The 25,641-nt window shown below is 49.0% G+C and overlaps 1 protein-coding gene across 8 annotated transcripts in view; it reads left to right on the top strand.

Annotated features, from left to right (window-relative positions):
- AMPD3 (adenosine monophosphate deaminase 3) overlaps positions 1 to 25,267 on the top strand; it is a 48,240-nt gene extending 22,973 nt beyond the window's left edge. For all 8 annotated transcript variants that reach the window (XM_019456288.2, XM_019456287.2, XM_019456289.2 and 5 more), the window contains 12 exons: positions 2,028 to 2,190; positions 4,299 to 4,518; positions 6,492 to 6,621; positions 10,866 to 11,060; positions 12,363 to 12,494; positions 13,027 to 13,190; positions 13,947 to 14,073; positions 16,776 to 16,939; positions 18,072 to 18,192; positions 19,376 to 19,549; positions 21,288 to 21,398; positions 22,434 to 25,267. In XM_019456288.2, coding sequence (XP_019311833.1) covers positions 2,028 to 2,190; positions 4,299 to 4,518; positions 6,492 to 6,621; positions 10,866 to 11,060; positions 12,363 to 12,494; positions 13,027 to 13,190; positions 13,947 to 14,073; positions 16,776 to 16,939; positions 18,072 to 18,192; positions 19,376 to 19,549; positions 21,288 to 21,398; positions 22,434 to 22,610 — 1,878 coding nt within the window. In that variant the 3' untranslated portion in view covers positions 22,611 to 25,267. The remainder of the gene's footprint in view (positions 1 to 2,027; positions 2,191 to 4,298; positions 4,519 to 6,491; positions 6,622 to 10,865; positions 11,061 to 12,362; positions 12,495 to 13,026; positions 13,191 to 13,946; positions 14,074 to 16,775; positions 16,940 to 18,071; positions 18,193 to 19,375; positions 19,550 to 21,287; positions 21,399 to 22,433) is intronic.
- The last annotated feature ends 374 nt before the right edge of the window (positions 25,268 to 25,641 follow it).

The raw sequence follows: 25,641 nt of genomic DNA, 5'->3' as shown, positions 1-25,641 counted from the left end.
CAGTAGGCCCACTGTCGGCATGGGGCCTGCAGTATCTATAAGTGGGCCGATGGCTGGTCGTTCCCTGGAATCCCAAGTACCCTCTCTAGCCATGGCCTGAGCCCCTTGCCAGGCTGAGTCCATTGGCTCTGCAAGGTGTTTGGCTTTGTCATTGGCAGGGACGTATTTTTGTCTAAGGTTCTAAGGTGTTTGTGTCTTCTCACCTATTCCTGCTACTCTCAGAAGCCATCCACTGGAAGGTGTAAAATGGAATTAACACACTCTTATGGGGACATTTGGAATCAGGAAAGGAGAAGTTATTTTCTTAACCAAAGTGAGGAGCAACATTTAGTGAAAGTATAAAAACATGCATGGAAAAGGTATATACCAACTTCCTTCCTCTGAGGCTGGAGTAGGGTGAAGGAACAAGGAGGGTAGAGTTTTAGCTATATCTATGGTGATTTATTTATTCATGTATATAAGAGATCTGGAACAGTAATGAAAAACATTAAAAGTTTAGCTCTGGAAGGTAAACACATGAGTGTCTGTCATATTATCTTCAGTGCTGTCTTTATGTTTAAAGTATTTTAAAACTAAAAATGATTTAAAAAAATTTTAATGTTTATTTATTTTGAGAGAGAGTGAAGGAGAGTGAGTCGGGGGGGGGGGGCAGAGAGAAAGGGAGAGAGAGAATCCCAAGCAGGCTCTACACTGTCAGCACAGAGCCTGATGCAGGGCTTGAACTCATGAACCATGAGATCATGACCTGAGCCGAAATCAAGAGTCAGACGCTTAACCGACTGAGCCACCCAGGTGCACCAAAACTAAAAATGATTTTTAATTAAAGCAGAGAGGAAAACTTCCGGGAACACCCCTGCCACCCTCCCCACCCTGGCGCCCCATGCTCCACCAGCATCTTGTACCTCCCTCTGCTGTGTCACTTACCTCCTGTTACGACTGTCTGGTTAGTGGCTTGTCTCCCCAGACACATGCATGTTTCTGCCACACACATCCTTGCCAAACGCACAGAGGTAAATGAGCCCAATGGAAGGTGGGAATTTATCTTGTCTGTCTTTGAGTACGAGACAGCTCTGGGAAAGCAGAACATGCTTAGGCTTTGGGACCCAGTCAGATCAGAATCCGAAGTTTGACTTTGTAATTTCTGGGCCTCTCTGGGCCGTGGTTTCCCCATTTGTAAAATGGGTTGCCGTAAGGACCAAAATGAAATCTAACACTTGTCAACAAGTGCTTGTTGCCTGGGTGAATTGAATGATTAACAGACGAATCAGAAGCCAAAGCAAAGCAGCAGACAGAGCGTGCAGAGTTTTTATTTTTCCCTCTGAGGGACTCAGGTGAGTCCCTCACGTGAAAGCGATGATACCCTCTGATCAGACATATGTTCTGGCCTTGCCTCTTCATGTTCAGGATGCAACAGCAGGCTTGTGGTTTAATCAGCAGGACTTGGGGCTGGCCTTGGGGGTGCAGGCTAGAGTACCTGCCTCTTCCCTAGTCTCTGGCAGCCATAACTCTCCTCCTGTGCCAAGGGTCCCCAAGACCACCCCTGGGCTCAGTGATTCACTAAGAGGACGTCTAGGACCGAGCACACAGTTATACTCAGGACTAGGATTTATTACAGCAAATGGATGCAGAGCGAAGTCAGCACCAGGAAAAGGTACAGGGGGTGGAGTATGGAGAGGCCAGACTCCTCTCCCCATGGAGTCACCAGAACGTACTTAATTCCATCAGCATTGATTTATGACAAGTTTGAAGTGTCGTCTATCATGGAAGCTCATTAGAGACTCAGCACCTAAGGTTAATAAAAACGTTGTCTCCCAGACTCCCTGAGGAAATCAGGTGTTCGACATAAACCGAGCATAAACTGTACAGTTTAGGCTGGGTGAGCTGCTCGTGTGAGTCAGTGGTAGGAATGCCCCCTGAAGCCCAAGTTCCCAGCCACCAGCCGAAAGCCAACTTTACAGTAGATCTTGTTAAGGACAGTGGTCTCAGGCCTGTGATGCGGACTCTTCTCTGCACACCTCCTTCTGCAGATCACCGTGGAGGACTATGAGCAGGCTGCCAAAAGCCTAGCCAAGGCCCTGATGATACGGGAGAAGTATGCCAGACTTGCCTACCATCGCTTCCCACGGACCACGGCCCGGTACCTGGGTGACCAGAGGGTAGACAGTGTACCTCCAGAGGAGGGCCTCCCAGGTGGGTGCATGTGGGTCCCAAGTGGGGCACGGCCCAAGAATTGGTACTGGCTAGATGTATTCTCTTTGTTCTGGCTGGATGTATTTCTCCCACATGGTGTTTTAAGGGCAAGGCTCTGGTATTGGCTTCCTGCACCCACGTTTGCTGGTTTCCCCAATGTCTGATTCTGTGTGCACTGTGTACCCGACTCTGGGCAGAGCTGAGCTATAGAAGTTAAGAGAGAGGCAAAAGATAGTCCCTGAGCTAGAGAATCCTCCAGAGACATAGGCAATCTCATTCTGGGTGTTTAACACAACACCATCAGACAGTAAATGTTGAATTGCTGGTGGGGTGGGGTAGTGTGGGGATAGATGCAGAGTGCATGTTCTGGGGGTAGGGAAAGTAGGCTTTGACGTCAAACACACCTGCATTCTAGTCTCAGCTCCACCACGTTCTTGGGCAAGGTGTTTCGCCAGACCTCAGTTTCTCAATCTGTAAAATGGGAATAATACCTATGCCTTGGGCCTGTTCTGCAGCGTTTGGGGAAGAGGAGGTCAGAGATGGGAGGATGGTTTCTGGTGGAGACTGGCCTGTGAAGGACATAGGAGCAGTAAGTTAGGTAACGTGAATGAATACAACAAGAAACCACTATCTGTGAAGGTGGTGGTGGGGGATCAGATGAGGGCCTGGTGGTCTGCCAGTGCCCAAGGACCTGGCTGCCTGCTGGGTGTAACTGCTGTCGACAGGTCTTCTCCTGTCTGGGTTTTCCTTGAAGCTCTGAGACCTGGGCTTTGGACATCTGTTGCTACCTGGGACCCTGGGTGTATCTCAACACTTCGGGGCCCATTTCCCTATCTGTCTGAGGCAATTTGATGCCATCTGCCCCAGTTTGGGCAAGGGCAGACAGGAATGACTGTCAAATATGTACTCTATACAAAGCAGAGTACCCCGGGGGCTGGAAATGAGCATGGTGAGACAGAGGCTGTGGCTTCTTGCAGGCCTTGGTCCTGCCTGCATCTCACAGGCCCCTGGCACACTTTAGGGATTCCTGAGCTAGCCTGGGGCTGTGCTGCTTCAGCCCCTGTGATGTCTCACTCCTGCTCTGGGACAGTCTGTTCTGAGCACTGAGTGGGGGACACTGCCTTGGTTGCTTTCTTTGATGAAGATTCCAGGGAGTGTCTCTAGCTCTTGCTGGCATCTGAGAAGGTGGGCTCTATGTGGGTTGGTTGATGTGCAGAGTTGAAGCCCCCAGTTTTACTGCTATTTAGTAGAACCCGTTCCCTGGCCAGAGACAGAGCTTATCAAGAGTTAGGAATACTCATTATAAGAGTAATGAGAATAATGTCCTCTAATTTATGGGTTAGGCGTTACTGTTACAAAGCATTTCTTATGCCCACTTTTGCAGCCTTCACCACAGCCTGTTAAGGCAGGTTGTGTTATTCTCAGATGAGCAGACAGGATCAGAGAGCTGAAGTGGTTTGTTCGGTCTCATAGCTGGGAAATAGCCAAGAGGTGTTTTCTGCCTCCTGTGGGCTAACAGCTGTGGGGACAGATAGCTCTGTCGTTGCCATTCCCTGCTCTGTGGGAGATAAGCTGCCTATTCTGTGCTCACTTTGGGGAGGAGGAGGCTTTTCCATGCAGCTTCTTGGCTGCCCTCGGCTCAGGAAGATGTGGGAGGACAGGGACAATTATTCCCATTGGGCAGTCCCAAGTGCTGCCTGTTCTTTTATTAGGAGAGGACACAGCTGCCCTTTTTAATGTGCCTGGCATCCCTGTCATGCCCAGGAGGCTGGGGTTCATTTCAGTTAAATTAAAAATATTTAATGAAGTGCTAGCCATGTGCCAGGGTCTGTTCTAGGAAATGGGGATACAGTAGTAAACAAACCAAACATATACTACCTAGGATAAGTAAGTGATATTATTTTACATAGTGGCAAATGCTAAGGAAACAAAATAAAGCAGAGAAGGAGATATATGATGTCAGGGTAGGTGGGGGTGGGTGGGGTGGTTAGGTTTTAGATAAGATGATGGGGATATCCCTTATTAGAGGGCTAAGGAATGTGACTTTTGAGCTCCTGTGAGCTCAAGAGGTCAAGGGCACTTTACCATCACTCAATCCTGTTTTGCAGACTTCCACCCTCCCCCTCCACCCCAGGAAGACCCTTACTGTCTGGATGATGCTCCCCCAAACCTGGGCTACCTGGTCTGCATGCAGGGGGGCATCCTCTTCGTGTATGATAATAAGAAGATGCTGGAGCGCCAGGAGCCCCACAGCCTACCCTACCCCGACCTGGAGACCTACACAGTGGACATGAGCCACATCTTGGCTCTTATCACGGATGGTCCCACGTAAGCCAGCTTTCCCCGGGTCTGCCTCTCTTTGCATGGGGGTTGTTCTGTAGGAAGGGGCTGGGAAAGGTCAGCTCACCCTTTAACTCTGGGCTTGCCTGCACTTCAATCATACCAGAAAGAGAGTACTTGTCCCCTTCCCCAGTGCTTTGTGGGTTCCTGCAATGATTTTCCATCATAGGCTGGCATGTTCTTAGAGTGGTACTACCTGTCCCTTCTGCATCCTAGATGTGGAGCTTCTGTTTGCTGGTGGCCACCTGTGTACCTGAGAGCAGCTGCTCTCTCTCTCCCCAGGCAGGGCAGTGGCCTTGTGGAGATAGTGCCCAGGGCATTACCACAGGTGGTAGGGGAGAGGTGAAGGCTGTTGCCACAGGCATTGGGTTTCCCATGTTTCTGGAGGGGAGAGTGCAGGGAGCCTGGGGACTTTGTGCCATGACCTCCAGGATGCTCATGGGCTTGGCTGAGCTAACCTGTCAGGCGGTCAGTCATCTATCTCCCTGCATTGGGCCCCTCCCTCCTTGGTGAGCACTGCAGCTCATCAGCAGAGGAGGGCCGGTCCCTGAACCCTCAAGTGGCTGGACCCCTGTGCTGTGACTGTCCAGCCAGGACTGGAAAGCTGGGGGAGGGAAAGGGTGCTGGTCATTGCCGAGGGACCTCTCTTGCACTGCCTTTAGGTTTTTTCTGGGAATGGTGTGATGCCAGTTCCCAAGAGAGGGAGTGGGCCCCTGGGGGGTGGGCAGAGTAGTTCTCTGTCCTCACTGATCTGAGGACAGATCTGGGAGGGGGGAAAGGCAGTTCCCAGCAGGCTTGCCTCTGCCTTGTGAGGAGGAACTTTGAGGGGGAGCCTTGGGAGGGGGGGGAGGGGGAGGACCCTGGCTGTTCCGGGAGGTATGTAAACAGTAGCTGTCCTGTCCAGGAGGCTATCCAGGTGAGACCTGCTGGGGAAAGGATTGGGTGGAGATGGCTTTTGAAATCCCTCGTGACTCAGACTCTTCATGCATCCTCTGTGCCGCTCTGGGGCTTGCCTCGGCTGACATGGTGACGTTCCAGGGTCGACAGCTGGTCCTTAAGAACGTCCGAGTGATTGCATGCCATGAGAGCTGCTGTTTATTTGGGGGCCACAAGGAAGTAGGGTGGCGTGACTTGTGGTTGAAGTTTCCGTGTGGCTTGAGCACAGGCACATGGCCAAACCCCTGGGTTGGTTGTGGGCTGGTGGTTGGCCAGGAGCAGTGAGTTCCCACCCCTGGGGGCCTTTGCTGGCTGGTGGGAGCATCAGTCCATGCAGAAATTTCTGTGCTACTAAACATCCCTACATTCCTAATCTGCCCATGATACAAAACATCCTCTGCTTGTCTTGAGACTTTAGAGTTGAAGGGTCTTCAGGTCTTGGGGTTTGGGGAATGTCATTAGATTACAGGATGCTTCCTCTCTATGCCAAAGGTAGGCAGGTCTTGCCTTATAGTTTGACTGTACTCCTGATCTTCTGGGGAGAAGTGAAACTCTTTAAAGAAGTAAAGGTGGCTGAGGATCAATGGGAAGACATAAGGAAGGAAGGAAGGGGTGAGGAGGGAGACTTTTATTGAGCATCCGCTCGGCTCAGAGTTAGGCCCTTCACACACATGAGCCAATTTAACCGCCAGTTCAGTCCTGGGCATTGCCATCTCTGTAGTTGCTCATGGGAAACAGAGGCTTGGGATGAATTACTTAAGCACATAAAGCTAGAAGTCAGAGCACCTGTGTGAGTTTGCAAAGTCAGCTTTCCACTGCCCTGAACTGACTCTCTGCTCATTTCGTGGAATATGTGGAGGTGGTTACACAGGTCAGCTGGGTCTGCAGAAAGCTGGGACCACCACATCCCTCCCTGCTGCATCCTGACCTTGCACCTGAGGGTTGGTCCCCACAGCCACTGGAGGTCTCCAAACTGGAGAGCTCGATGCCACTTCTCCTCAACTGTGGTTTCTCCCCACTTGCAGGAAAACATACTGTCACCGGCGACTAAACTTTCTGGAATCCAAGTTCAGTCTTCATGAGATGTTAAATGAAATGTCTGAGTTCAAAGAGTTGAAGAGTAACCCTCACCGAGACTTCTATAATGTGAGAAAGGTGCGTCAGTGGGCCACTGTTGAGAGCCACCCCTCCCAGTCCCCTTTCCAAACCACTGGGATACCCTGGGTGAGTCTGGGGCTGGACCCCTGTGTGGTCTTCCTTGGCCAGAGGAGTGTGATGTGTACATGCAGAAGGAAGACTGGTGAGTTGCCTTCCTTCTCTCAGGCCATGCCTCAGATCATGCTGGGTATGATTCTAGGTGGAAATCTGTCCATATCATGTATCTCTTGGAATGTGCCCTCTTCCTTAGAAAATAGGGTATGGTCTGTTAATTGTCATAAGACTTGAGGTCAGGCTACTTTTAAGGTAGAGGATGTATTACATTCATCACAGAGAGAAAAGGCTGTTATGAACTCTTTGGGCTTGGGAGTTTGTGGTTTTGCTTCCTTCTGGATCAGGTGTATTTATGGAAAAGATCTGATGTGCTCCTGTCTCTGCCACTCCCCTAGGGTGGAGGGGGAGGCTTAGCCTGGGCTCAGGTTCCTGTGGCCTGCAGGGGCTGCAGCTGGGGCAGGTGTGTATGTTAAATGATCATGGATTCCAGCTTTTCCACTTTCTTCCATTCATGAATATCAGTGCTAAGCACGGGGTGTTTGATGTTGAGCAGCAGTCGCTGCCCATCCCCAAGAAGTTCCTAGCCTAGTCCTCTCAGTGTGGTGTTGTGGCAGGGGTGGCTTTCAGGAAGAAGCCAGAACTGAGCTGACTTAAAGAGTGAGTAGGGGTCAGCCTGGAGGGGGGTGGGGTGGGGGGCAAAGGAATGAAAGGGATGGCGTTCTAGGCAGAGGGCACAGCATATGCAAAGACCAAGAGGGAGAGGGTGCTATGAGAGAAGAGACTACGACCAGTGTATGCCACAACAGCAGGTGGTGTGGTGTGACAGGCGCTCAGGTGCTGGGGGAGAGCGTGGTGCTGGGCTGTGGGGAGAGTGTGTTGGCAGAGGTGTATGAGGTTCTGGACCATGCAGGGCCCCTGGGGTTCACAGAGGAAGCTGGGAAGGGGGAGGGGGCATGGTAGTATTCTGGGACAGGAGCTCATAGGGGAAGGGTGGGGATTAGGCTTTGCCTCATGGCCAAACCTGAGCTGAGTCACAGTGGGGTCCTCGTCTCCATAGGGGCCTCTGTCCTAGATGTGACCCCTGAGGACTGCCCCTCTCTGGGGCAAGCTTTGATAAGGGAACCTTGGCTGGGGGTACAGGGAGGATGTGGCTCCTCTGTGGAGCTCAGGCCTCCCTGACCTGATTGGGAACACTCAGCTGTGATGGTTGGAAGGCCTCCAGAGAGGTCCCAAGGTCACTTCTGTTAAGTGAGTTCCCATCCCTGGGGGCCTCCTCTAGGGGGTTCTAAGGTCACTTCTTGTGGTCTGGCATGGACTCCCCTTGGATGGGACCATCCATCCAAGGCTCTTCTCAAGGAAGAGCCTTGAGAATGAGAGGTGACTTCAGCTCATGAGCTGTGAGGCTTATGGAAGTGTCTCAGGGGGTTCCAGGTAGAGGTGACAGCATATGTGAGAAATCACCTACCTGGTACCCTTACCTTTGAGCACTATTTGCTCCTTCTCTAAGAGCCTCAGGTGCTCAGACAGGTAGATGCTCAGGCACCATGCCAGCCCCTCTCAGCCCTGCCTAAATGCACTACACGTACCCAGATGGGTGTCTGAGGAAGCTTCTTGCCCAGCCCAATGCAGTTCTACCCTCCACATGAGTGCTCTGGGCCTACTTCCTGCTGCCTGGGGCTAAGGTGTCCTTGGTGATTTTACTGGCTGGGACACTGCTTCTGAGGTAGGGCCCCAATGGGTGCTCCTGAGCCAACCAGCTGCTCTCTGGCTGTAATGTGGAAGAGGTCCTGGAGGGGGCCGTGGTTACCTAACCCTAGGGGTCCCCCTCTCAGTCTGAGGCTAAACGTGCTCTCTGGATAGAGATGGCCTTAACCCCTGTGCCGTAATGCAGTGGCCTGTTTTCTGGCACCACAGCAGTCCATAAACATGGGCCCAGATCTGCTCCATGTCAGGCCTCTGCTTGCCCCTCCCTGCCTCCTGGGTGCTGACTGCTCTATCTTACCTTGGAAACCTCTTCTGTGAGAGAACTGGCTTTCTGAAACCCAGGGTGGCCTGGGAGGGTGGCCTCCATATTTCTAGGGTAGCTATCAGTGTTGTGAGGGCAAACCAGGGCTGTGCTCTGAGGCAGAAGCTGTGCGTGGCCATTGGGTCTGTGTGGGTGGTGTTTGTGAAAGTATCTGCAACATCACAACAGGTCATGTGTCATGACACCACGGGGCCCAACCAGCAAGACTGTGTAACTGAGACATTTGTTGTTTGCTCAGAGTTAAGAACCAGGGCCGAGTGTGTTTACTGCTTAGGAGTTGGGTAAGATTAGTCCTCAATCCACTTTGGTTTACGTGCCATATCAGGCATAGCAAATAGGCTTCATCTTCTGTGTCAGACTTGACCATTTGGCAGTGGCTACTCCCAAAGCATAGTGAAAGTGCTGCAATCAATTAGTGATGTCTGATATGCATGTGGAAATGGCCAGTGTTGGCCAGCCCTGTGTGTAAACTGTACTGTTTGCTTACACCTGGATCTTAGGTGAAAACAAGGAACATGCTGGTGTCTTCTCGTGAATTGAAAACACTGACATCCAATGACAGGCTCTTTTACTTGTTTCTAAAATAATCACCTTGGACATTCCAAAGTTTGGATTGGATGCTTCCTGGATTGTCCAGTTGTTTTCTTCCTTCATCTTGTGACTCGTGGGGATAAGGACAGACTGCACCCCCTGCAGTGTGTCATTGGTATGCTAGAGGACACAAGCAGAAAGCCCAGAATGTGCTCTGTCATGCTGAGGTAGTGGAGTCCAGCTGCGTCCTGCTGAGCTAAGCCAGGCTGACCTCTTGTGCATCCCACATGAGCCCAGCCTATCCCTGAGGTGACTGAGCCTTTACAGTGTGCTTTGGGCGATGTTTTAGCTTTTGGTGCTTTGAATTGTTTTATTTCTTTGATGTCTAGTGGTCTTTCTGGTTGGAAGTGGCAAGATTAATGGCAAGAAGGGCCCAGATGAGTCAGTGATGCTGTCAGTGACATGGGCTGGCTCAGACAATATTCACAGAGATTCAACAGATCAAATGTCTGGTTTGGCCTGACTTGGAGATGCCTGGCCAGCTGTGGACAGCATTCCCTGGCCAGAGGTCAGCCGCCTCCTCATCCTGGCCCTGGCAGAGTACCCAGCCGGCTACAGCAGTAACTGCAGAGCCCATGAGACTGCTGCCTCTCTCCCTGGGGACCTCCCTGAGGCCCCTTGGGCTCGTGTAAGGGGCATTAGGATGCCCACTGTGACTTCAGCCATCCCCTGGATTAGCCAGGTCTCTGTTTCCTCAGGGCTGGTGGCTGATGGGAATATTCCAAGAGAAGTCAGTGGGAAGAATGGTACCTTGTGGGGCATTTGGCGGGCCCTTAGGGTTATTTGAGGATGTGGATATCATCATTTGTTCATCCATCCATCCATTGACTCAACAAATGCATCATATTAGGCTCTGGGTGGGCACTGGAGACTTAGATGCATAAGATGAGGTGTCTGTCCTTGAGGACTGTGCTTCCAGTCTAGTGACAGAGTAGATGGGGAATTTGTAGAGTGAACAGCAGAGACATGTACACTAATGGGAGTGTCCATGCTAGCTTTCCTGGTCGGGCAAGGGAAAAACTGGTCAGTGTGCTGAGGGGATCAGGATTGGCTTCCAGGAGGAGGAGGTTGTTAGAAATTCCCTGTAGGTGGATGAGATTGGTGAGGAGGAAGGAAGACATGCCAGGCAGAGGAGACACATGGGCAAAGTGATGTGGTGCAGAATAGCACAATGCCTCGGGTACCTGTAAGTGGTATGTCATGGCTGGAGCATAGAGCAGGCAGTGGTAAGGTGGGAATTAAGGGTGGAAGTAAGCCTTGAATCCCAGGCTAAGGAGTTTGAGCTTTATCTTGAAGACTTGGGGGCCATTGATGGTTTTGTTAGCTGGGGAATGGCCAGACACATTTTAAAAAGATCTCTGGATGCTATAATGAGGTGAATTGAGCAGCAAAACTAGAGGGAGGACCAGTTTCAAAGCCTAGAGGAGAAACTGGGGGGAGGGGTGTAGATTCAGGCATTGGTAGGGCCATGGATACTGAGGTTTTGCCGTCCACTTTGAGGGTTGGACACCCCAATTCTTGTGGCCGGGGGAGGTGGCCTGGCTCATGGCTTGTGGGCACCATGTTGCAGGTGGACACACACATCCACGCAGCTGCCTGCATGAACCAGAAGCACTTGCTGCGCTTTATCAAGCACACGTACAAGACAGAGCCTGACAGGACTGTGGCCGAGAAGCGGGGCCGGAAGATCACCCTGCGGCAGGTGTTCGACAGCCTGCACATGGACCCATATGATCTCACTGTCGATTCACTGGATGTCCATGCGGTGAGTGAGGTTCTGCCCTAGTGCCTCAAGCCATCCTGGTTGGGGACTCAACCTGCTGGAAGGAAGCCATGGTTGTGCCTGGAGAGAGGCTGGCGGTGTAAGCAGCTCTTTCTCTTCTAGCCATAGGAGATATAAGAGGTAGTTTGGCCTCAGGGAATAGCAGGGCCATGCGGTCGGAAAAAAGAGTGTGACTTGGAGTCAGACAGGTCCCCCTTCTAATTCTCCTTCTGCCAGTTAGGAGTTGGGTGCCCTTAAGCAGGTCAGTTAAGCTTTCATTTCCTTGTTTATGAAATGGTGAATGCCATGTGCCTTGTTGATATTACGAAGTTATTAAAATTCTAAATGATGGTGCAGCTGCTATAGAAGACAGTGTGGAGTTTCCTCAAAAAGTTAAATGCAGAATTACTATTATATTCCAGCAATTCCACTTCCAGGAATATACCCAGAAGAATTGAAAGCAGGGACTAAAACAGATACTTGCACACCAGAGCTTATATAGCAGCACTATTCACAACAACCAGTAGGTGGAAATGACCCAAGTGTCCATCAGTAGATGAATGGATAAACAAGATGTGGTAGATACACACAATGGAATATTCTGCAGTCCTAAAAAGGAATGAAGTACTGATACCTGCTACAACATGGGTGAACCTCGAAAACATGCTAAGTCAGAAAAGCCAGACACAAAAGGACAGTGGGTATATGATTTATTCATATGAGGTACGTGGAATAGGCAAATTCATAGAGAGAGAGGGGTGGTTACCAGGGGCAACCAGGAGGAAGGGGTCATGGGGAGTTATTGTTTAATGGGTATAAAGTTTTAGTTTTACAAGATAGAGTGTTTAACTGCACACTTAAAAAACGGTTAAGATGATAAGTTTTGTGTTATATATATTTTACCACAATAAAAAAATCTTAGTAAAACAAATAAAACACTGAATAAAGTAATGTGGAGAAAGTGCCTGATGAAGTCAAAGCAGTAATAGACACCCTTTATTACTGATTGGTTAGTAGTCTGGTGTTTTCTGCTCACTCAGCCAGTGTTGCTCCTAGCTGTGGTTTCTTAGAGCACGAGATGCCTTGATCCTTCACAGAGGGCCTCAGTACAGGACCCTGGGGCTGACTGAGTGAGGAGACACATCATGGCCCCAGGACTTTCCAAGATTTCATGCAAGAGCTGACATAGAAGATAGCCATCAGCATGGCTGCACATAAGACCCCCTTGTAAAGGCCTGGAGAGAGAAATGTGTATGGTGGCTACAGAACAATGTGGTGATCTGTCTGGTGGTCTCCTCTCTCCAGGGCCGGCAGACATTCCATCGCTTTGACAAGTTCAACTCCAAATACAACCCTGTGGGGGCCAGTGAGCTGCGCGACCTATATTTGAAAACTGAAAACTACCTGGGAGGAGAGTACTTTGCTCGGATGGTCAAGGCGAGTGAGCCCTAGGCCTCTCCAAGCCCTCTTCCGATACCTGACAGCATCTACCTGCAGAGGGTGGGGGCGCTGCATAGCCTCCTGTTTTCCCCTCCCCGAATCCCCATCAGTCCACCATCCAGCTCAGGCAAGGCACAGGCATGCAGGAGCCCTGTGCGGTGGCCCAGGCTGCCAGCTCCCGAGCATGGGCACACTGGTGCTGCAGGTGCTGAATGCACGCCAGAGGAAGGGAGGGTATCCACCAGTGCTCACAGCAGCCAGGCTCACTGCCCTGTCTGCAGTCTGGATTTGGGGCAGCGTAGCTCCATTTGGAGGGGCTTCTGCTGCCTGGCCTGGTTAGACATGTGACTGTGTAGACCACAGCCTTCCCCTCCCCCAGGCAGGAGCCTCTACTGAGGTGGAGGAGTAGTTACATGGCAGCAAGAGGATGTAGATCAGGCCTTCCCAGCCTGGGAGCAGGTGGTGAGGGAGCTGCAGGATCCGGCAGCTGGGGTGCTCTTGGGCTGACCTGAGCTCTTCTTGGTGCTAGGAGGTGGCCAGGGAGCTGGAGGAGAGCAAGTACCAGTACTCAGAGCCACGGCTGTCCATCTATGGCCGCAATCCCAAGGAGTGGCCCAAACTGGCCCGCTGGTTCATCCAGCACAAGGTCTACTCACCCAACATGCGCTGGATCATCCAGGTGCCCCGGATCTAGTAAGTGAGGTGGCCTGCTGTCTGCCCATGCCCTCTGGGGACACAGCCTATCCCTCATGGGCTGCTGAGTCTGTACTATTGCTGGTGGGGCCGGTTCTGGTGCCAGCTTGGGCCTCTCCTCCCTAGGGATTTTCCCATAGTGCGGGGGTGGTTGGCAAAGTTGTCCTTGTGACACTTAAACTCATTCTTTGAAGAACAAGCCCATGCAAAACCTAGCAGGAACTACTACCCATCTTCTCAATGGGGTTTGGGGGTGGATTATCCTTTTGCATGAGCCCCCGGGTATGAGTAACTTGATGGTGGCGTTGCTGGCACTGGATTTCCATGGCTAGGACTCAGATGACCACTGTCCTCTTCCATCTGGCCAATGTGGGGCTCATGGTCCCTGCGTGGGCCGGGATATATGGTTTAAGGGAACTCAACTCAGTGGAGGAGAAATTTGAGAACCAAGAAATTTGAGAACTCATCTCTCAGACCTTTGGTCAGCCTGAGTCCCAGCACCCCACTCCAGCATGGCCTCTAGCTTGGAAAAGCTCTCTGATGGGCATGGGTGGGCGTTGACCAATGCCTAGCATTGCAGAACTTGCTGGGAGTTGGAGAGGAGGGGAAGGACCTGTGTTCAAGCCACATCTCTGACTCTACTCCAGGTGTTTAGATGGAAACACAAGTGGCCTGAGGAAGCGATGGGGTTGCTCTCCCACAGACCAACAGGGCTGGTAGGTTCACTTTAATCAGCAAGTCTCTGCTTCCCCCCAGTGACATATTTAGGTCAAAGAATCTGCTGCCAAGCTTTGGGAAGATGCTGGAGAATATCTTCCTGCCCCTTTTTGAGGCCACAATCAACCCTCAGGATCACCGAGAGCTTCATCTTTTCCTCAAATATGTAAGTGTGGGTGGTGCTTCAGGTGATGTGCCCAGTGGTAAAGGGAAGAGAAAATTCCAAGTGGGTTGGGTCAGGCTTCCCTTCTCAGATCCTGTCACTCTGTGCCCCAGGCAGGGGTGGCCGATCCCAAGAAACTGAATTTCCAAAATAATGAGTTTGCTCCAGGTAGCGGAAGTCCCCTTCTCCTCAGGGGCAGCCCTGGGATGTGGATAGGGTGCCAGGAAGACAGCAGTGGGGAAAGACTGAAGAGTCGGTTCCTGGCTGGGTGGTTCTGGAAAGACTGGATTCTGTCCCCAGAAGTGCCCAGCAGCACCCCCAGGTCTTTAGAAATGCAGACAATCAGTGCTCTTGCTTTTACCTCATAACAATGGTCCTCACGTCTTGTCTGGTTGAGTACACAAGCCCGACAACATGCATTTATCTGGCTAGTTATGGGAGAGGGGAAGAAGGGATAGAGGAGAAGTTAACCAGAAAGGGTATAAGTGGGGCAGGACCTGATCCCTCCCTCTGGGTTCCCAGAATGGAGATGGCTGTAGACAGTGAGAAGCAAGTTCAGTACCCCATGGAGGTTCTGGGGGTCTGACAGGGAGGGAGGCAGGGAAGGTTCTGGAGAGCTGGGGGCATGGGAAGGGGTGATGGAGTCTCTGTGTGTGTGTGTGTGTAGGGGGCTGCTAGGAAATGTTTGGGCAGGCTGAAGGACGTCATTGAATTTATGTTTTAGACAAACACCATGCTGACTGTTGTATGGAGAAAGGCCGGGAACAGACGGTAGCTAAAGGTGGGGGGAAAGGGGCAAGATGAGAGCCAGGGGGCCTGCTCCAGCAGTAGAGACAGATGCCGGGGACTTGCACCAGCAGAACAGCTCACAGTTATTGAGTGTTTGCTGCCTGCCCAGTGATCCACACCATGACATGGTTTTGCTTCAGCTTCATGATTACCTGACTCCATGTCATTTTGTTGGTGTTCATGCTGGGCAGAATTATTACATGCTTGCTGTATGAAGCACTGTTAATGCTTCCACGGACTGTCTCATTTAATTCAGCCCAGTGAAGCTACTTGCTCCAATCTACATATGAGGAAATCACATGAGGCTCAAAAGTGGTAGAACTGGAATTCATATCCAGGTGTCTGATTCCCCAGCAGGTGTTATTACCCTCATGCTGTAGTGCCTCCCAAGTAGGAAAAGTGAGGCATATGCAGATGGCAGGCCAGGCCCATATGCAGTGGGCATGGTTACAGCATCGACAGGACCTGGGCAAAGCCTGAAGGTGAGCCCGAGGGAAGAATCTAGGGTGCCTCCCCAGTGCCCGGCTTTGTGGGAGAGTGGACCCTGTGCCTTCAGAGGTCACTAGAAGTGGGGGAAAAGCACGCTTGGGGAGGAGGAGAAGTTGGGGATTGGACATATTTTGTGCTTGAGGCCCTCCATCTGTTGAATACAAAGCTGAGAAGAGGGACTGTTGTTACCTCCATGTCAGGCCCTGGAGAGTTCAGGTAAGGCACAGGGCTAGTGAGTACAGAGCAGGGCTCAAGGGCCTCCCTGGCCCCCAGACCCATCCAGACCATGCTGGGAGCTGTGGTGGCAGCCATGTCATTGCTTTTGACACGTGTTTCTATGACAGGGAAGATTCCGCAAAGACCCTCATGGTCCCTTGCTCCTCTGGGCACCTACTGCCCATATAGGAATGGCAGAGGCTGGCAGACCTGGCCAGGACTCCCCAGTTTGGGTCAGTTGTGGAGCAAGGTGGAGTCATTCAGAGGCTCCTTCCAAAGTGCTGTTGCGGCTGAGTAAAAGTGGGGGAGATGCGTTAGCAGAACTGCTCCTTTGTGCTGGCCGAGAGGCTGTATCTTCTGTGGGTACATGTTTGGTTAGGGGCTGGGAGCAGGTGACCAGGCAGCCAGTGACCAGGGTGGTGCCCCCAGGGGCAAAATTTGGGTCTCAGCTGAGGTGCAGCTACTGTGGAAAGACAGGAAGCTCAGAGGGAAGTTCCCAGGGAGGAGTTGGGGGACAGAGCACCTCCCTCCTGGGAACCACAGCTCACCCTCCAAGGGGCCCTCCTGGATGGGGCCCACCTTGACCTGTTTGTGAGGCACTGAGACTGGTTTCCTGTGGCCTCACCTGGTACATCCCAGGGGCATCCTCCACTCACAGCCCCAGAGACCAGACCCAGAGTCCATTTAGGTTCAGAGACTGGTTGTCTTGCGTAGGCAAGCTCCCTAAGCATTTTGGGTCTGGTTTGTTCATAGTCAAGCCTTCCCTCACAGGGTGGATCTGAGTGTTATATTAGCTGATGTGTGGTAAGTGCATAGGGCCTGCTGTATAGTTGGCCTGTCCCATTCCCCCTCACAGCTGTTGTCACTGCTGCTGATGGCAATTTCTGCTAGCTACCCTGCAGTGTTGGCCTTCTCCTTGGCACAGCAGAGGGATGGGTGGTGGGTGTGGCTGGTCCAGTCTGAGCTTCCCCTCTTACCATCACCACTACCACACTAGGGCTTCGCACTCTCCAGTCTGGCCTTCTGGCTACTTTTAGAAGCCACAGAGGGACAGGTTATGGCATCGTCCCCACTTCCGATCCCTGGGAGGAATGTGGCCTCAGTTAGGCTATGGGGTCCCCAGCTGACGGATGAACCTGGGAGGCTTGGCCCCCAAGGCCTTTGGCAGCTCATCTGCCTCAGCTTGATGCAGGACCCCTCCTCCTGCCCAGGTGACAGGGTTTGACAGCGTGGATGATGAATCCAAGCACAGCGACCACATGTTCTCAGACAAGAGCCCCAACCCAGACATCTGGACCAGTGAGCAGAACCCGCCCTACAGCTACTACCTGTACTACATGTATGCCAACATCATGGTGCTCAACAACCTCCGCAGGTGGGTGAGCCCAGCCCCTGCACACACGTCTGTGTGCCCTCACACCTCACACCCGGGGCCATGCCCCAGCACACAACACAGGTCACAGTATTCACAGAGCCGTGCACACATGCAGGCATGCTGCTATGCCGCAGACATGATCGTACAACACAGCCAGACTTTATGCCCGTACACACACGTGTGCATACATATACCCACCAAGAGCTATGCGTGTATCTGTTCATCCCTGATATGATACAGACATGGGACATGCCAACACACACGCATGTTCTTTCCACCGCACCAATAGTGTGCACACATGCATCTATCCATGCAACCAATTATTGTATGTGACAGGCACTGTCCCAGGCACTAGACATCTAACAGAGAACAAAGTAGACTAAATCCACGCCCTCGTGGAGCTCACATCACTATCCTATCTGCACAGGCTCCCACCAGTGCTCACACACCCAGGGCACGTAAGGCGGGAGTTGGGTGCCCAGAGCAGCAGACACTGAGCTGTTCATCCCCACCCCCTTGCAAGTCTAGCCTCCCTCCTGCCCCTGCTGGGCCATGGGGCCTCTCTAGCTCAGCCTAAGCCAGTGCAGCCTGTGGAGGTTTCGGATGGACCATGATTGAGAGGAGATGGCCTGGTGTTGGGGTGGGGCAGTCCAGGCTGAGCTGCTGGAGGGAGGGGCTTAAGTTCTAGCTCTAGCTGACCTGCCCAGGGGTTTTGAATGCCTGACTCCGCCCTCTGGGTTTGCCCATTTTTATGACAAAGTGGTTGGACTCCATGGTTTCACATGGCCTTTGCTGCTCTGAAGGTCTGTGAATCTAGGCTACAAGACCTGGTAAAGAGGGGAAGGTCAGTAGTGGACGGGGACACAGCAAGTTCTCTTTCTACCACTAGGTCCCCTTTCTGTTCCCCAGAGATGGCATCTTTTGGTTCTGAAGATCACTGGACCTGGCTCTCTGTATTTTGGAGGGTGGGGTGGTAGTTTCCAGAGTGCCCTGTGTCAGCTGTGTTGACTCTCCCACGGGTGACTGTCTTCCCTGGAGTAGGTCCTGAGCTAGGAGTACATGCCCCAGGCCTGTGCGGCCCTACGTACAGTGGACCAGGGGTCCTTACTGACTAAGAGCCTCACTTCTGCAGGGAACGAGGCCTGAGCACTTTCTTGTTCCGGCCTCACTGTGGAGAGTCTGGCTCCATCACCCACCTGGTGTCTGCGTTCCTGACTGCTGACAACATTTCCCATGGGCTACTCCTCAAGAAGGTAACCAGACCACTCACGGAAACCTGCCCTGCAATGATGGTCCTGCCATGGGCTCCCCTGGGGAGGAGTGGGATCGATTGGGCTCCTGTCTGCCCTCTGGGAGGCTCTGGCCAGTGACGTTAAAAGGCTGGCGCCTTTTTCTGGGTTGGGCTGTCTGTAGTCATCTTGGTTTCATATTTATCATATTTAATTATGAAAAGAATATAATCAAACATATTGCAATTTGGATCTTCCAAAAGATGGAGAAATGGAAAAAACAAACATTATTGCAATTACTTTAAAAGAAATAGCCATTATTAGCTTTTTGGGATTTCTAATTCTCATCTTTTTTTTTTTTTTTTTTTTTTTTTTACCAGAGCAGATTTCGAATGTGCTTATTATGAGCACAGATTTTGTTTTGTTTTGGTTCTACTTTGTCCTTTAACTTTATATAACAAGCATTTTTCTGTGCTGCAACATTTATGCTCCTCATCCTAAAGGCTGTTGGAAGGATGGCCCACCACTTGGATGGTCTATAATTGATTCAGCTAGTCTCTGATTATTCGACAGAGTCTATCAAATTTTTGCTTGTGTAAATAATACAACCACGAACTCTGCCCATTTGGTCTTCTCCATATTTTGGATCACTTCCATAAGAAAGATGTTTGCTCAAGCTCCTCTGGTGCCTCTTGTGTCCTGGGGAGGTCTAATTGTGTGTCACAATTCCGTGGGCGGAGGGTGTTACATCAGAAAACCACTCTAGCCCAGTCAGGTCTGCCCCTTCCCATCTCCGAGGAGCCAGAGTGTTTACAGACTCATCCTGGGTGTTTGTGGTCAAAGCAACATAACAAAAGCCCAGCATCTCCTGGGCTGACCCACTGGGGGCAGTACCTGGGGGAGGGGAGCAGAGTATGTAGCCTGGGGTCAGTTTGGAGCCTTGCAGCTGCCTTCTTGCCCTGAGCTGTGCCTTGTCTGGAGCCAAGAGGGCGAGCTCCCAACAGTAGGTGGAGGGCAGCCCAGGAGGAGAGGGGCATGTGATGTATCAGATGAACATAGAGGTGGGGAAGGGGAGGTGGGGATCTGGGTCTGTTGGCTTCAGGGAGCTCTGTTACACAGACACTAGCCGGACCTGGTTTCCACTGATGAATGCTCCTTCCCTCCCTTCTCTGGCGCTTGTCACCTGAGTTTGGTGGTTCTTTTGCAGAGTCCGGTGTTGCAGTATCTCTACTACCTTGCTCAGATCCCCATTGCCATGTCTCCTCTTAGCAACAACAGTCTGTTCCTTGAATATTCCAAAAACCCTCTGAGGGAATTCCTGCACAAGGGACTCCATGTTTCTCTCTCCACTGACGACCCCATGCAGTTCCACTATACAAAGGTGAGGATGTTAGGTGCCCCAGCCAGCCCTGGTCTGCCCTCCCAACTGCACACACTGGAGCACACACTCAGTTCTGCTTTTGGGGTGGGGTTGGTGCCCAGTGAAGGCAAGAGATAAGCTCCTGGGGAGCAAAAAGTGTTTCTTCCAGGAGCCCTGTCTTTGGAGTCCTTGAACCCATGAAGGCACAATTTTATTTTTTTGCCTTCTCCATTTTCCCTTTCTTTGGCATTTACTATCTCCATGATGTTGGTAAAGTTACTTGATCTCTATCTTATTCCTCTTCATCTGTAAAATAGGGATGAAATTGTCTCTATGTCTACCTCTGCTTTATTGTGAGGATCCATTAAGATAATGAACCAGAGTCTAACAGAGTGTCTGAATATAGCATGTATTCAAAATGTTAGTTAACATTTTAATACTATTATTATTATTATTAATTATTATTATTCTACTCTGGATCTGTAGGGCCAGGAAAGAGGAAGGGAAAGGCAATATCATGCATGGGGACCAGCCATTGATTAGTAAAAACAGAAGTGCCCGAGTCGTCTAGGACAGGCTCTCCAAGCTTTTGGTCACAGGACCCCTTTATAAGCTTTAAGAATTAAAGGCCCTCGGAAAGCTGTTGATTACATAAGCTATATCTAGTGATATTTAAGTGTGTTAGAAACTAATTTGAAATTGAAAAATATTAACTCATTTAAAACTAACATTAACAAGGTTGTGTGTGTCTGGGGGTGGCTCAGTTGGTTAAGCATCTAACTCTTGATTTCAGCTCAGACCATGGTCTCACCATTCGTGGGATTGAGCCCTGCATTGGGCTCTGCACAGACAGTGTAGAGCCTGCTTGGGATTCTCTCTCTCTCTCTCTCTCTCTCTCTCTCTGCCCCTCCCCTGCTCATTCTCCGTCTCCCAAAATAAATACATAAACTTAAAAAGTAACATTAACAAACCTACCAAATGTTAACATAAATAGCAATTTTTATGGAAACTAGTCATATTGTCCAAAAGCAATCGGTTGTGATGCCTTGTTTTTTATCAAAGTATATGAAGAAAATCTTGCCTCACAAAGGTACATAGTTGGAAGAGGGATGACCTTTCAAAAGGCCTTCAGGACCTTGGATCACATTTTGAGAACTGCTGCTCTAGGTTACAGAGGCAGTGGGGGTGTCCGAGCAGTAATGGGAGAGCTTATGATCGATGGTAGACATTTCACATCCTAGGAGGTAAGGCAGAAAGCACAGCTCAAACCCAAATCCTTTTGGGATTACTGTCTCACTACTTGGTAATTTCTCATTCTTATTTAACGTTCCAGCTTTGCTCTTAATACTTTATTCAGATTCACTTTTATTTTGGGGCAATCTTAAGAAAGTGATGTTAAATAAAAAGAAAAGCTACAAAGCAGGTACTAAACATGTACACGCCCAGGGTGATTGTCGCAGTGGAACAGAGGCTGGCATCCGCATGACTTCACAGGGCTTCAAACATGTGCTGGCCAACAAATCAACGTGTAGGGGTTCTTTGACATATCTCTTTGGAAACCTGAGAATTCACCAAAGATGATCTTACGAGTTCATAATTTAAGGGGGTGGGAATGTTGTTTGGTTTTCCAGGTGGCAGACATTAAAGAAAAATTAGATCTGCAATGTCTGTCTGATGTTTCTAGCTTTGGGAATATGTGAAGGATTGAAATGGATATCCTACCATCTCATATATTTGCTTTTTGGGGGGGCGGATCTAGGAAGCACTTATGGAAGAATATGCAATTGCCGCTCAAGTGTGGAAGCTGAGCACGTGTGACCTGTGTGAAATCGCCAGGAACAGCGTGCTGCAGAGTGGCCTCTCCCATCAGGTATGGTGTGTGATGGCACTGCCTTCTGTCCCTCTTGTCCCTTCAACACACATACAATGGGTGCCTGCTGCATGTTAGGCACTTTCTAGGCTCTGAGATCCGTGAGGATGACAAGCAGGGTGAACGCTGAAACTCTCTAGGGGAGACCCCTGAATTTTCAAGGCTGCTCTTTCACCCTTTCACACCTCAAACATGACCTCCTCTGAGAGACCCTCCCTGATCACCATTCTACCACAGCCACACACTTGCCATCATTCTCCAGCCCTTTAATCTGTTTTTCTTCATAACATTTATTACTACTGACATTGTAATATGTAGTTATGTGTTTTCCCGTCTTTCCTTCCAGAATGTAAGTTCCATTAGACGGTTTTGTTCAGCATTATACCCCTAGGGCATAGAATAGTCCCTGGCACATAGTAGGCACTCGGTATTTTTTCGATAGTGAATAGTACCTACACTGAGTAAAACATTGTAGGGATGGGACCTGGACATCGGTAATTTTTTTTATAGTTCCCTAGGTGATTCTGATGTGGAGCCGGGGTTGAGAACCATTTCTCTACGTGGTGTCTTAGGCTCCTGGGTACCTCCCTGGGGTGGTGTCACTGGTACAGTAAGAAGCCGCATCGGTGCTGCTCTTATTGGATGCTGATGCAGAGAAGAGCTAAACGTTCATGATTCAATTGTACAGACCCGCTTCCTAAGACTGTCCCTGTCAGCTCTCAGGAGGGACTGAGAGTCTTCTTGCCTTCATCTTGCCTTCTTCATTGCCAGCAGCTCCTGGAGGTCTTATCTTTTTCTTGTGGTCAAGGAAAGCATAGTCAGAAATGAAGGGAATGAGTGTGGGCATCAGGGTGACATGCTCGAGCACATGGGCCAGCAGGAATTTTTAAGAACCCTGTGGGGAACGATGTCCTGGTGAAGGACCAGCTTCAGGGGACTGGTTTGATTTGGTGTGGCTAATGTCAAAGCTGCCGTAGGGATATAGAAAATAAACCTAAGGTATATGGTTTCATTTGTACTTCTCTGGTTCCACAGGAGAAGCAAAAGTTTCTGGGACAAAATTATTATAAAGAAGGACCTGAAGGAAATGATATCCGAAAGACAAATGTTGCTCAGATTCGGATGGCGTTCCGATACGAGACCTTATGCAATGAGCTCAGCTTCCTGTCTGATGCCATGAAATCAGAAGAGATCACAGCTCTGACCAAATAGGTCCAGCAGTGGACAATGCATTTTAACTTTCTGGTTTAATTTCAAGTTTGCTGCGATTAACAGTGGTCAAGATACCAAACTAGGACTGTCCTCCATGTAGAGGATGCCTCTGACTAGTGATTTCGGTTGTACTGTTCACTTTAAGATCTAACATGCCCACTTCTGTTAGTATTTCTGAGTAGTAGATGGTGACTCCTCCTTGGGGATCTGGGAGCTGGACACTTGTCTGTACTCATTCCTAATTTTCCAAATATGTCTCTTGAAACAGCTAGTGCTTGCATTGTTGGGGCCAGGATCTTGCAAGGTCCAGTGCCTACTGACATGAGGTCTGTGTGGTTTTCTGCCAAAATCCTCTATAGACCCTGCAGGCTAGTTGGTAGTTGTTCATTTCAGCCTCTGGCTGGCTGCCTTAAACAAAATCAATTTCAAAGCTCCCTTTCATAAAGGAACTACTTTGAGAGAATTAAAATAGAAAATTTCCTTCTTGACAATTTGCATTTTTTATGTATTTCTTAAAATGTTTTACTTAGCCCTCCTATTTAGGAAGCCACATACGCACATTGAACCAATCGCTTCTGTTCTGTGTCTTGGTTTTCTCATCTGAAAAGTATGGGTTTGGACTAGATGAGTAGTTCTCAAATGTTCTGTGAATGCCCCCCATCCTGGACCACTTCAGGAGGAGGGGGAGGGCAGGGGGAGTGAGGTTCTGGATGCCACTTTCTTCAAAGCAACTCTTTCATCACTTTTACACTGGGGCTTCTACATATTTTCATTTGAACTACGGACTTTGGAAAACATAGGATTAGATGATCCCTGTTCCTTTTGGTTCTAATATTTTGACTATAGCCCAATTACCATTTTACTTATGAAAAGTTAGGGCCAGAGAGGTGAAATTTGCTTAAGGTCACATAGCTAATAAGTAATAGGACCAGAACTACTTTCCCTACTCCTCCTAATCCAGTCCTTTTCCCCACTGTTCCATTAGGCCTCACAGATGTTAAATTTTACCAGTGTAACCTGTGCATTTTTTTAAGGTGAAATTTCTCCCTTACCTAACATGCAGACTTCTTTAGAAGATATAAGTGGTCCCAGGGGCCAGGTAGAAATTATTTTTAAGACCAAACTGAATTTAAGCTTTACCAATGTACTCTTCATCTGTGTTACTAGTGCCTGGTACATAGTAGGTGCTCAATAAATGTACATTGAATAACTGAATGAATTTCTCTTTTGGCAATTTTTTTAAGGATATGTGCTCCAAGTATGCAACAAGCTGCTCAAGGACCTTTCTATTTCTGTGGGCAAATGCAGATTATGACAAGCCTTTCTAAATTATTATAGACTTAGAAGAACTCTATTTTTGCCTGTGAAGATGCTTATTTGACTTTAGATGGTCTTGTCCTGTGACTTTATAATGCTTATCCCCTCTACCGATTAACTCAGCATATGGAACAATAAATGTAGTCTTTTTATTAGGCAGACATGTATGCTATCTTCCAGCTAATGATGAAACTAACTGAAAACCCAGTATTTATCTTACACATTCATTATTTTTGAAAAGGCCCCATTTGTATACATTTGTCCTAACTCAGCAATTATTGTACAGTTTTTAATTGTCATTTTATCTGTACCAAGTATTTGTTTTTAATTATTAAATAAATGTCTCAATAATTTAAAACTATTTCAAGTTAATACTATTTAAAGCAAAACAAATGAAGAAACAAAAAGCAGAATCAGACCTATAAATAGAGAACTGATGGTTGCCAGAGGGAATGGGGTGGGAGCATGGGTAACACAGGAAGGGGAGTGGTAGACACAAGCTTCCAGTTATGGAATAAGTCACAGGAATAAAATGCACAGCATCGGAAATTAGTCAATGATATTGTAATAGCACTGTATGGTAACAGATGGTAGCTACACGTGTGGTGAGCATAGCATAACATACAGAGAAGTTGAATCACGATGTTGTACACCCAAAACTAATGTAGCCTTGTGTGTCAACTATACTGAAATAAAAACAATTTTTAAAAAAGATTGGGCATCATGAAAAGTTATAAGTAACAACTACCAATTTATCTTTTACTAAGACTCAGACATAGATGACGTTTATAATGAATACTCAAAAATTTTAAACTGAAGCTCACTAGACCCAGAAGGTGGACCTTTGCTACCTTTTTTCTCTAATTTCTGGCCTGTTACAGTTCCTGAGTAAAACCACACGTGTTCCCTTTCCCTGGATATTACTTTAATCTGTTCAGCCACCATGTATTCGATTTTACCTGTCCTGCAAACTTTTCAGACACCTTTTTCGGTAGCGCTTTGCTCTTTTATCTCATCACTGTACCTAATTGGCTTTGGCCTTTTGCAGGGGCGTGGGGTGGGTGGGGGATGAATCCCTACTTTCTTTTGTGTTCACAGGTGGAATCAAAGGCTATTGTATACTAGCCCATGTTTGTAAAAGAACAAATTTCGAAGCAGGTTATCCCTTGCTATAAAAGCCTCAAGTTCATGTATGTGTCACTCCAAACTGCATTGTTGAGATGATCAATAACATTGCTCTTTGCCACATGAAAACCAATCACAGCTCCTGGGTTGGTATGTACCAAGGTGAGTCCTGGGCCTTTACTTCCTTTTATCTTGAATTAAAGCAGAGTTGAAAGCACATCTCTCTGGCTTTCTCTTTACTTGTTTCTGAGTCCTCCACTGGAATATTCATCTTTTTTTGGATTTATACACACGATTGAAGGAGATAGATTGGTAATACACCTAAGCACACAATACCTGAACTATGACTGTTATAAAGAACAAGGGTAACTAACTACAATGAAAGGAATACTAATCAGAAAAACATAGTTGCTTGGAAATTTAAAAATCCTCAACCTTTAAATAAGTATTTTATCAGAAAGATCGAGGATGCCAGAGAGTAAGACTATAAACAGTTGCAAGATTATCAAAATGTATCTCTGAGGAGGCTTATGTCTTTTGGTACCAAAATGTGTACTTCTCCAGGATGTTGTACATCAGTAAATTGAAA

The sequence above is a fragment of the Panthera pardus genome, unplaced genomic scaffold, assembly GCF_024362965.1.
Source record: "Panthera pardus isolate Hobbes unplaced genomic scaffold, ASM2436296v1 HiC_scaffold_12, whole genome shotgun sequence".
Lineage (NCBI taxonomy): Eukaryota > Metazoa > Chordata > Mammalia > Carnivora > Felidae > Panthera > Panthera pardus.
This window is presented reverse-complemented; position numbering and strand designations above follow the sequence as displayed.